Source organism: Eschscholzia californica, unplaced genomic scaffold, assembly GCF_041429995.1.
Source record: "Eschscholzia californica isolate CP2 unplaced genomic scaffold, dmEscCali1.0.p SCAF_3, whole genome shotgun sequence".
Lineage (NCBI taxonomy): Eukaryota > Viridiplantae > Streptophyta > Magnoliopsida > Ranunculales > Papaveraceae > Eschscholzia > Eschscholzia californica.
In genome coordinates, this window is record NW_028238420.1 from 32496591 (window position 1) to 32509417 (window position 12827).

General features: G+C 36.1%; 1 protein-coding gene across 1 annotated transcript; it reads right to left on the reverse strand.

Annotated features, from left to right (window-relative positions):
• Positions 1–4020: 4020 nt before the first annotated feature.
• On the reverse strand, positions 4021–4470 carry LOC147549600 (2S seed storage albumin protein-like). Its single transcript, XM_086668349.1, has one exon. It carries the CDS (start codon positions 4468–4470, stop codon positions 4021–4023), a length of 450 nt encoding a protein of 149 aa, XP_086524475.1.
• Positions 4471–12827: the final 8357 nt, after the last annotated feature.

Genomic DNA, 12827 nt, shown 5'->3' on the forward strand with positions numbered 1-12827 from the left:
CTATTTTGCAGAGGGAATTAGTAAGCCTAGGTCATGCTAGAATAAGTCTAAAGTTTTATTTTGCAGGAACGATCATTCGGAGCATGCGTAGTAAGCTTAGAAATGCATTAGTAAGTTAGGGGTGGATTAACTATAATAAATATCTTGCTTGTGAGTTTTCGTTTATGCAGCAGTTGGAAGTAAGTCAAGAAAGAAGCAGAAGTATAAAACCAACCCATTATAGCAACAAAGCACGACAAGGTCACGGTTCAAGCAGCAAAGAAAAAGAAGATCAACATCTAAAATACGAAACAAAAATCATAACAAGTCATGGCTGAACGTCAGAAGGAGAAGGATCAGGCTGACTGCCAGAACCAAGCTGGAGAAACGAGAAAGTAGAACCTTCATCAGAGTCATCATCCACCAGAACCACAGAGGTAGCAGCCTCGACGTCCCATTCGTCATCACTGAAAGGGAAGTCCTCCTTGGAGCCCCAATCAGCAGACACAACATTAACGAACATGGCCGCCCGATCCTTATCAATATGACACAGAGGAGAGGAATCCTTGGGGGCATAGAAGTGACGAGCCGCCTCCCAAGCTACCTGAAAACCCAACTTGCGCTGCTTCCTCTTGATGGCCGAGAATTCATCCCCACATTTGAAAGAAGATATCATCTTCACCCGATTCGCTTCAGCAAGTTCGAAAACATTTCGGCGCGCGACTTTGAAGGCAACCTTATCTTTCTCTTTGTAGAACCAAGCGGTCTCCTTCTCCTTGAGAGCTTCGAGCTGCTTTTCCAGAGCAGAAACGCGGGCATCAGATTGAGAGGACTGGAGAGCAGCGCTGGCCCGAGATTGCTCCGCTTCCGGTTTCCATGAGTCCCGCTCGGCAGAGGCTATCTTCAAGTCGTTGGTCAGGATCTCAGCCTCGGCTTTACAAGATAAAGCCTCTCGCTCCACCCTCGGAAGCTGAGCCTCCAAACGTTCGATCGTGGACAAATAAGACGCAACATCATAATTAACTTAGGAATATTGAAGAAGAAAAGTACAAACACATCAACGAAAGAAAGGAAGAAGAAAACAGGGAAACAGAGAATGCAAGCCGAGATACCTCGCTTTGAAAATAACGGGGAAAATCATCGACCAAAGAAGTCACATAGCAAGGAAGGCCTTTAGGCCAAGTAGCCATCTAAAAATATACCTCATTAACTGAGGGTGATTTTGTTTTTGATTTCTTCTTAAGCACATCCTCTTCAATATTCATTTTCCTCTTCAGAGGACTTTTCCTTGTTGGGGTAAAATCCTTTGTCGATTTAACTGTACTTTTTGACTTAGGTGCCATTCTTACTCGTCTGCACATCAAGAAATTTTAGGTATTTGCTAATAAATTATATGTATTTCAGTAAAAAAAAAAATGAAGTTGATGTGTAACAAACACCAATTTCCTACAAACTATCAATATTTCAGTAAAAATGTGGGGATCTCGTTCATCTTTTCACCTGAAGCTTTCTGTGTGACGGTTGAAGAAGAAGAAGAAGAAACGATTGAATGAAGAGTTATGGTTGTTCGGTTTCTAGGGTTTTAAGAGAATCGTTGCTTTTTTCAGAAGAGAGAGAAAGAGATATTAAGTTTCTAAATCTGAAAATAGGAGAGAGAATATAATATATTCTTTACATTTTTAAAATCCTAATATTACGGTGAGTTAAGGTTGTTTACCATTTCGTCCTGTTGGGTTATAAATTTGAGGGGGAATATTTCTAGGATATGAATGGAAATGGTTAATGTATAAGAGGGTATTAGGGTCCAAAAGGCAAAAGGACTAAAATCTTATTTTCTGGGAAGATTGGACCCTATTCCCTTTTTGGATATTATTTTGGGCCTAAAACCCATGGACCCTTCTTTAAATTGGAGTTTGGGGAATTCATGCATGCTAAGACAGATTATGACTAAACCAGGCATTGTAGCGTCTCAACTGGACCAAAGCTTGTGAAGAGGAATGCATACTCCTTTTCCGTTTAGCCCCCCAAAGTGAATCTTGCCTCAGCCTCCGTCTCAACCTCGAAGAGCAAGTCCAACCATGTAGAAGCTTAGGCCAGAAAAGTATTCATTCTAAACTTCTCTACCTGCCTTAAGCATCCGTGCACCATCTTCATCCAGAGTCATAGAATCAATCATCATTAAGCTCACACCATATTGATCTCTTGTATATTGCCTTTTGTGGTTCTTCTATTCTTGTTGCACTCGTAGATTTTCTTGTTGATAGAGATTCCTATTGTATCTGAGCATTTTTCCGTTGTAATTTCACAACTTCATCCATTGCAATTGTTCTTCGACGTGGTTCATCGTCTCTCGCTTCCCACTATCCATCAACCAGAGTTTTTAAGGAACCGCTAACTTCTTTATCTTTAGTAGTAGAGTTTATGGAATTTTCTCCAACTCTTGCTTTGGCTTGTTTTCGCCCAACTGGTCTTCCCTCTGATGGATCCGAAGAGGGTATTTTTGCGTTTGAATTGGAACTAGAATCTCTTTTGTCAGATATTCTCTCACTTGGCATTCTTGACATCCACTTATTGTGTCTCGTCAAAATTTTGTAGACATGTTCGAATCTAAAGCCTTCTCTTTCGTTGAGTTTCTTAAAATCCCATGTGCTCTTTCCAACTGTAAAAATAAAAATAAAAATTATGAGTTTGTTATGACATAAATTTACTATATCATAAGTTTGAATTATTACCCGAATGTAATCGTTTTCCTCGATTTTCTATACTTTATTTACTAGTCTGAAAATAGAAATAAAGCTTTGACATTCAGAGTTTATTCAACGAAATTTACTACTTCTTAAGGTACGCTCTCGGGCCGCCTTTGCATTATAGTCATCGGTAATTTTTTCAAAAAACTTTAAACTTTTGATTTCTTCCGGTCACCGCATCATATCTGAGTTTCAAATCGGAATGGAGAAGAGTGGCATCTTCTTCTTGTGTATAGACACCCTTGAAGCTTTTTTGGTTGTAATCGGGTCATAAGCATCATCACAAGTTTCATTGGGAGTTTCTGACATGTGTGGTGATGTTTGATCGGTATCATCATTCCCTAATTCAACGGACGGAAAATTCAGAGAAATTATCTTGAAGATCCATTAGATGAAGAAATAGAGGAAACTAGAGAGAGAATGAGAAAAATATGGAAGAGAATGAAAGAAAACGAGAAAGAGAGAGTATGAAAAAAATTAAGAGAGGCTTGTGTGGGTCGTGTATGGACCGTCAGATTTGCCCCGCCGGTCCAATTTTATCAAATATGGTCGTTGGAACAGATCCAACGACCAGATTTGACCCAACATATGTTCGTTGGCCCTTCCCAAAATGGGCTCAGTCGCCTCTAAAGCTAAAGTCCACTGAGCTTCTCTTTGGGCTTCGACCTAAGCTCAGGCCAAAGAGAAACCGGTTGGAGGACTGGGGCTAGGACTGAAAATTCCCATTACAATTGGACTTGCTCTAAGCATGAGGCTCTAAGCATGAGGCTCTAAGCATGATGTCATGAAGGTTGCCTTTCTATTCATTAATCCCTCCAATTTATTGTAAAGGGAGTATGTTTCACGGTTTAGCTTTTCCAGTGTTTCAAAAATAAACTGATTCAAGTATTACTACTAACATGTGTATGACAACATGGTATTATAAATTATTCATAGTAGAGGCTTGATGGATTTGGCCACATCAATATATATTTCACCTTGACCAATTTACTCAATTTCAGCATGTTGCATTGTTGTTTATCATTTTGGTTGTCCAATTAGCCTTAGTAGTAGTAATAGAGAAGATGAATTCATGCATGCATGATTTAAATGATCGATCACCCATTATTTATTTAATAGAAATACAGCCTACAAGAAGGACGCCAACAAAAATAGAGAACATAGAGAGAGAGACACACGATGGTATGTCCTCAACAAAACCCTAATTTAGTAGCAGCTATCTTGAGACCACTCAGAAGGGTAGATTTTATTTATTGTCATCATGGGAGCATGTGTACAGGCACGCAGGAGGTGCTCAGTAAGTGCGACCCGCAATCTGGCAGTACTGAGGCGGCCTCATCATTAAACACGTAGTAGGGAGTCTGCTTGCAGTTTCCATCATTTCTCGAATTTCCTGGCCCTGGTACTGACCGCCCTGTCTCATGTCTCTTATCATCTCCCTCAAAGCCTCGCACCTGCAATCCCCGCTCACTTGCCTCAATTCATTGCAACACTGCTGCTGCCTCATCATTTGGTGTGTTGGGTTGCTGCTGCTGGGCGTCATTATATATTGTGATTGTTCCTCCACGTACCGCATGCATCTGTTCATCTGCATCCCCTGCATCTCTCTTTGGCACCTCTGCCTCGACTGGTTCCCTTCTTCTACCTCATCCTCTATCTCTGTTGTCGTTGTCCTGTAGATGGAAGCCTCAGCTACTGCCAATAGTACCATTAAAAGAACTGCTATGGTTTTGAACTCAGCCATTGTTGTCGATGAATTCGATTTAACTTTGAATACTGTAGGCAGATGGAGATGGTAATGATTGTATTTATAGTGAATTCTAGGGTTTGCATGTCAAGTACCTGGACACAAAAAGAAGGCAAGTGGAAGAGGTTGTCATGGCTAGACTAATTAGGTGTTTATTTTCAGCTTGGAAAGGGTAACTTATTTTGCTTTTATACTGAGATTCCTTTCTATCCTAATTAGTATTATTATAATAATAATAAATAAACTTCCCTCTTCAATGAGGATAATAGATTAAACCCATAACAATTAGGATAATAGATCAAAGCCCTCTTCAAGAAACTTGAGATTGGGTTATATTTTGAGATTGGATCATCAGAATTTGGGTTGTAAGGGTTTTATCTGCATTAACGGCCATATCAATTAGGATAATGAATTGCTCACCTTAGCTAGTTGGGATTTTGCTGCCTAGAATTAAAAGAGATGGAGATTTTGGGAGGTATAGAGAGAGAGGAACGGATATAAAGAAGAGGGTGGAAAAACAGTTTTCAGACATTTTCTGTGGGTATTTCTTTTAAACTTGTTTCGAAACCTCATCAAAACCTCAAAATCAAATTTCTTACGAAAATCAATTCTGCGGCACTATTTTAGGCATAACAACTGGAACCATTAGTGCAAATATATATATATGATTAGTTTATTACATTTTTGTTAGGTACTTATTGATTTAGATGTTTATGCCGACTTTCTCTTTTGTGTGGCGATGGTTAAGTCAATAGTGGTGGTGGGAGAAGTGTGAAGGATGAAGATGGACTGGAAAATTTCAAGGGTATAATTATCATATTGAACCGTCTAATCAAATCTTTAGCCCAATCAAGCTCAATAAACCAAACCATTAGCCTAATCAAGCTCAATTAACCGTCTAGGGCTTCTATCCTTCTCGTCATGGCGGCGAGTTTATGTTCGGAGTCATCAACTCTATAGATGCCGCCTTTATTCGGAGTAGGGTTTGCCCTAGTAGGAGGTCCTCTAGAAGCTTCCCATTGATGGGATTTCTCAGCTAAATCTTCTAGAAAAGCCATGCAATCATCAACGGATTTATAAGTAAATCCGCCACCACAGAATGACTCTACCATGGATGTAGTGGGATAGTCTAGTCCGTCATAGAGAAATTGGACTAGTCTGCTCTTTTCATAACCATGGTGTGGACACTGTAGTTCCAGTTCTTTAAATCTCTCTAGATATTTGTAGAGAGACTCTCCTTCTTGTTGCACAAAATTATTAAGACTTTGCCTTAAAGCGGTGGTTTTGTGCTTGGGAAAGAATTTCAGAAGGAATAAACTGGTTAATTCTTCCCATGTGGTGATGGAATGAGGTTGTAAGGCATACAACCAAGATTTTGCTTTCTCTCTCAAAGAGAAAGGGAACAACCTAAGCTTCACTATTTCATCAGACATATTGGGGAATCTTATAGTCCCACAGATTTCTTCAAAATCCCTAACATGGTGGTAGGGATTCTCGTTCTCAACTCCACGAAAGAGTGGGAGCATCTGGATAATGCTCGGCTTTAACTCGAAGTGAGTCGTGGAGTGGGGTAACTGTATGCATGATGGTTGACATGTTCTAGTAGGGTTCATATAATCCCTGAGTGTCATAGGTGGATTTCCTTCCCTGGCTTGGTTTAGATTTTCACCCATAGTGTCACTCAAAGAGAGATTGGCTAGAAGATTACTTAGATGAGTTTCTCTACTAATGAAACGACCTCTCTTATCACGATATCTATCGGGCATAAACTAGAGCCCAATGACCAAGGATATTCTCAACAATTTTTTTTTTTTTTTTTTTTTTTGGATGAAACCGATGAATCACTACGAAGACCCTAGAGGAAAGCAAACACAATCAGTCTGACTCCACCAAGCAACCTAAACAAAATCTAGACGACAGACAGGGTTGTCAGATTTCAGCCTAAAAATATAGACAACTCCTACTTTGTAACAAAGCTTGAACTATAAAGTTTATGAGGGTTACTCCGTCCAAGTACTACGATCAAACAACTCCCGGAGACGACCAACGATAAACGTTTGATAGCCGTCCTACCTGGTAACGTTTCCTCTTCTCGAGGTGACCTTATAAAGAGTTGAATGAACTTTCCCTTTAGGAATGCCCAAATAAAAATTAAGTCCTTGAATTGTGTCAAAGATCCTATGAGCTCGAGATCTTAGGGGCTGATGTCTAAATCAGATTTTAGATTTTTTTTTTTTAGGTGAAGTTTGGGATCGTGAATGTTGTTACCTATTTGGGCAAGAGAACGGTGATGAAATCCGTCTCCTATCTTTCAATTGGGTTATTGCCCTTACTAGAATGCTTACACTAAGCAATTCGATCAAAACAATTAGGCACACGAAACACGCAATTGCCCACTGACAGGGGCTTCGTGGGTGATTAGAGAAATTACCTCCCGTTCCAGACGGGCGATGACCCTTGCAGACGACCCGGGCCACTCTCCCCTTGAGTGTTCCAACCCGAGGCTTCGATTTTGGTTTTCGGTTACAATTTTTAAAGCCCTCCAATTTAGGGTCAAAACTTTAATACCAAAAATAAAAACTAGAAAGTCTAAAAAGTCTCTCTCTCACCAAAAATAAAAAATTACTAAAAATAAAATGTAAATTTTCCTTCTTGAGTTCCTCTCCTTGTTGCGCCTTTTCCTTCGCTCCTTAGCGTTCTACACACCAAAAATGGAAAAGCAAGTCAAAGTGTCCAAAAATAAAAACTTACCAAAAATAGAAATAAAATCAGATTTAATTCAAACTAAGTCCCCGGCAGCGGCGCCAAAAACTTGATGGGCCTAAAAAAGTTTCCTAAATAGGTCTACACCCGCAAGTGCACGGGTGTCAAGTTGTAAAATTCCGGTAAGACCGGTTCGTTCCTCAGAGACTAAGTCGAATTTCAATTCTAATTTTAAAACTATTAGGTTTTCAAGAAATGATTTGATGGGTAATATATTTTTTTTCAAATAAAAAGATAAATAGCAATTTAAAATTAAATAATACTAAAGTGATATTCAGATAAAGGGAACCTAGGGTTTTCGTATCCGTTTTCCTAAAAATTTTAAGGATAATTTAATTTGGTCTAATTCGATAGTTCTTTGTATAACTCAGGTTTTCAGTCCATGGACGGTCTAAAAACCCGGAAGATATTATCGTTAAAATAATAAAAACTGTAATAAATTTATCATTAGAATAATTATTGAAACTTCATCTAAAACCCTAGATAGGAAAATTAGTTACTCATGGATAATATATAAAATAAATTGGAAAATTAAATAAAGAGAGGAAGAAGAAAACTTAACTTTTTCGCTTTTTCCAAACCAAACAGACCCTAAGGGAATAGTTTTCCTTTTATTTTTCCGGGTTTCAGCCAAACAGAGCTTAAGGGAAATAATTTCTTCTGTTTTTCTGAATTCTGCCAAACGCACCCTCCGGGAAAACGATTTTCTCGTCTTCCCGGAAATATTTTCCTTGAGAGAAAATAATTTTCTCACCTTCTCCGATTCTGTTTCTCTCACTAAATCTCCTGTTTCCTCTTTCTTTCTTACTCTAATCTCTCTCTATATGTTCTCTCTTTCTCTCTCACTGGAAACAGGAACCAAAAAGAAAGAAAAGAAGAAAAAATAAAACTGAAATGATAATGGATTCTAAAAACCGAGTCTCTCTCTCTCTCTCTACAATATCTCTCTGTCTCTCTCTTGTTTTTTTCTCTCTTCCTCTTTAATCTCTCTTTCTCTGTCACTAAGAAGTAGAAAAAAGGAAAATCAAACAAAATTCGAAAAGAAACTCACTTAAACAAGCTCTCGGCTCTCTCTCTCTCTCTACTGTTCTCCCTCTCTACAACTCTCTCTTTCTCTCTTTTCTCTCTCTCTCTCTGTAATTTCTTTTCTCACTAAAAAATTACAATCCAAAGAAAAAGAAAAAAGATAGAAGATGATGATGATGATCGGTCCTCCTCTCTGTCTCTGTTTTCTGCTCTGGAGAAGATATCCTCCATGGGTCTCTTGCTCTCTTTTATTATAGCCGAGTGTCTCCTCTTCTTATCTCTCTCCCTTTCCTTCTCGGCTTCTTCTTTCCTTTCTCTCAATATCTTTCTTTCCTTTCTAATCTCCCGCTCCTTCTCTCTCTTTATTTCTGTTTTCTCATTTATTTTGAATTTTGAAGATAAGAAAAGAGGAGGGAGATACATATCCGGTAGGTTGTGGAGCTTCAGTGGCCGTCGGATTCCAAGAGAATGGATTTGGACGGTGGACGAGCTGGAAGCATGGTATAAAGTTGCACACGGGTACACGGGATTATGCGCTTTGTTATACTGGGGAATGGTACCCGGGAAACCCCTACGTACCACCACAGATGACCGAACATAGCCCACTTAACGTCTTTACCGTCTGATCTGGTACCATCTCGTGCGCCATGTGTCATTGAAATCCCTAGGTTGACCTGATTTTGACTACAACTTTGACTAGCTCTATTTCGTACATCCGGACTCCGATTTGACTTCCGTTTTCGCCTACGGGTTCCTCTTGGACTCTACTTTCCATCCGAGCACTAATACTGATCATGAAATCAGAATCACAAAATGACCAAAATACCCCTGACATCAATTTCTCCCGATTTCATCTGTTTTTCACCCTGAACTCCGTAGAAGACACCTGAGAAAGAAAATCAAGCAAATCATCAGAGTAACAGCTCGAACTTGACTAACTAACCGGAGTTAAGAGATTCAAATGAGACATTTTCACGTCTCATCATATTCTCCATTAGTTTCTTTGACTCACTTTGATTTGATGATTCTCTTTGAAATTTCATCTAGTATATCAAATCTACACACATAAATACACATACATTAAAGAAAAAAATCATATATTGTATTATAAAGTACATGTACAGTTTCGTAAATTATATATAATGTTTGTCAAATTTTGACAACATTTCAAGGTTTTGAGTAGTTTGGTAAACTTATCAAGGCTACTGTTTTGGGTGAAAAGTACACGTAACGGTAAGTAAATAATACATAATTTATGTGCACTTATACGTAAATTATATACATAATGGTAAGAACATGAAGATATACGTAAATTATATATACTTTATTGCAAAGTACAGGAGATTTGATAGTAAAGCGAAGTATTTCTACTAATGAAATGAGTACTGTTTTTGTGTTAAAGCACGGGTAATGTTCTATAAAATACCCATAATTTACTATTTTTGATAATTTATGATAAAGTACATGTACTGTAAATTCTGTTATGAGTCCGTACGAAAGAACAAATTTTCATAAATCCATACGGATTGAAGACCAGATCTGAAGAAAAAAAATGAGAATATCATTAAGTTTAACTACAAATCTAAAGATATCTGCTATGATGATTGATTGCAATAATGTCAAACTCGAGTTGAAGGATTAAACATCAAGATCAAAAACATAAATGAAATTTTAAGAAAGAGAAAGAAACTAAACATCAAACATTCGATTGATGATTGATAATCTGATCTCACGAAATATCAGAAACAACAGAAGATTAAACATAGATCGAAAGAAATATGATATTATCACTGGATGCAAACATAACATACTAACTTTGAAGGAATCATTAAATAAGGAATAAACATAAAGATCTTAAACAGTTATGAAAATTTTAGGGTTTTAGTTATGAATCATTGAATAAGGAATAAAAATAAAGATCTTAAACAGTTATGGAAATTTTAGAGAGAGAAAATAAACATCATACATTCGAAGTTAATGAATTAGTAAACAGATCTTATAGATACGTATCATAAATCTGTACGTTATATAATAGAGCGAAATAATTAGCATTTTAGTTATAAGAAGAAATATTAGATACTAACAATGGTGTTTATAAAGATTTCAAAAGTATTAAACCTGATAAATGATGAATTTGGACAACAATATAATGTAGAAGAAGAAGATTTTCTGAGTTTAATGGAGGTTTGTCAACTGAATCGGTTTTAGAGAGATCAAATAAAGAGTTTCCGTTACTGAAAATAATGAAGATATCCTTACTTTGAATAGAAACATGATTCGAGAGAAATATGGGAGATAAATATGGAAAAAGATATGCATAGAATCGGTTTTAGAGAGATCAAATAAAGAGTTTCCCTTACTGAAAATAATGAAGATATCCTTACTTTGAATAGAAACATGATTGGAGAGAAATATGGGAGATAAATATGAAAAAAGATATGCATAGATTTCAAAGGTAAATTAGTTATAAAATATGGAAAGGTTAGATTAGGGATTATGAAATAATATTTATTCTAGAGATTTGTGTTTTCTCTCTAGATGAGACCAAATGGACTAGATATTCGTTTATATTATTTTTTTGGTTTTAAAACCCTTTATAGGATTAGAGAGGATTATATCTACTATTAGGACCCGTTTTTTGGGCTATAAGTCCAAAAATTCATTTAGTTAATAAGAAAACATACTTATTTTTTTTAGTTATTATGAAATCTTTTACTACCTAAATAATCATTTCCTATTTTAACAAATTACTAAGTGAATAATAGGTATATACAACGGTAAGTGCAAAAGTGGGTTGGATTTCCACTTGATTCTACCAAATCTTTATTCTTGTCGATTTTCTCTCTGAAGTACACAAGTTGTTAGGTTGTTGTTTCTTCCCGACTTGGTCTTATAAGTTTGTGATAACAAACAGAAATAAATTCTTAAAAAGCTTTTGGTTTTAGTATCTTTATAAGCTATAGCTAATGAGATATTGATATCTTTTAAATTTTCATTTACGATATGTAAACACGAAGATGATGCTGTAGAGAAAATGAAAAGAAAAAATAAACTTACTTGTTTTGAAGTCTAATATTTTCTTTTTATTTTCTTTTCTTCTTTAGAGCAGACAATAGCTTTAGAAGATGAAGGGTGAATTAATAATTTGTTTGTATAAACATAAAAGTGAAGCAAACATGAAGATAAACATTAGGGTTTTGTTTGACGAAAATATAAAAATAAATATATTTTTTAAGTATCCAGATATATTGAAACAATTTGTTTAGTTTCGATGGAAGCTTAATCCTAAAGGATGAAAGAATTAAAAGTAAAGTATTTCATAGAAATATAGATTTTTAAAATAGAAACCATAAGGTGCTTAAAAGGTCGGGTCAGGTTACGAGTCGGGCCTAGCCAACCCGAGTTGAAATATTCCCAGACTGGGCCTTAAGCCGCGTTAGTTGTACTCGGGACCATATCTGACCCGGATGAGGGCAGACCGTGTTGATCCCAGACGGGGCAAGCCATACCGATTTTTTGATTTTTTTTAATTAAATTCTTAAATAACAAATTATAAATATGTGGTTTATTTTGAAAGATATAAATCCATAGTTTAGAAATGGTTTTTTGAAAGATTTTTTGGGAATGGTATTGGGAATGAGCTTTTGAGAATAATTAATAAGATATGAATGGTTTTTTGGGAAAAAAAATTGGGAATGACTTTGGGAACAAGAGCATCTCCAAAACAAAACTCAAAAAATCTGTATTCATGTGTCAAATTCCAATTGAGATTCTCACTCCTAGGTAGCGAAAACAAAAATCCTCAATTTTTTTTTATCTCCAATGCAAAACTCTAAACTGATCTTATTTACTTATGTAACATAGTTATTTTTGCAAATAAATAATTAGTTATTTAGAAAATATAGAAGACTCAATTTCGATAGGTTGAAAGTCAAATATTGATGAGTTGGACAATTAGAGATATCCCAAGAGGATACTTTCCAGAGTTGCAAATAAATAATTAGTTATTTAGAAAATATAGAAGACTCGATTTCGATAGGTTGAAAGTCAAATATTGATGAGTTGGACAATTAGAGATATCCCAAGAGGATACTTTCCAGAGTGTCCTCTGGAGATATCATTATTCTCCACTCGACACGTTATCTTAGAGATCCAGATACAGTGTTGCATTGGAGAGAGTTTTTAAGAAAAAAACTCTAAAAATCACATATGACACTCAATGAGAGATACTCTAATTAATTCTCAGGACATGATTTAATAAATAAATTTAAGAAAAGTTTTTGAAAATGGCTTTAAGAATGATTTATTGAGAATAGTTAATAGGGCATGAAAATAATTAATATGACATGATTTACATAAATGATTTAGAAAACATATTTTGGAAATGATTTTACGGACGACTTTGTGGACGACATCTTTTGTAAGGAATCTTTATTCAATAGTTCTTAAATTGAAGGATTCATATGGCTTAAAAAGAGGAATTTTAATAAAATTTTCAAAATCTATGAAATTTTAGCAAAAGAAAGCAAAAAAAAAATGGATCGAACGCGGATTTTGTCTGGTGA

What these genes read in the sequence shown, in the direction of transcription:
- LOC147549600 (XM_086668349.1), bottom strand. Translation starts at nt 4,470, where the DNA reads ATGGCTGAGTTCAAAACCATAGCAGTTCTTTTAATGGTACTATTGGCA.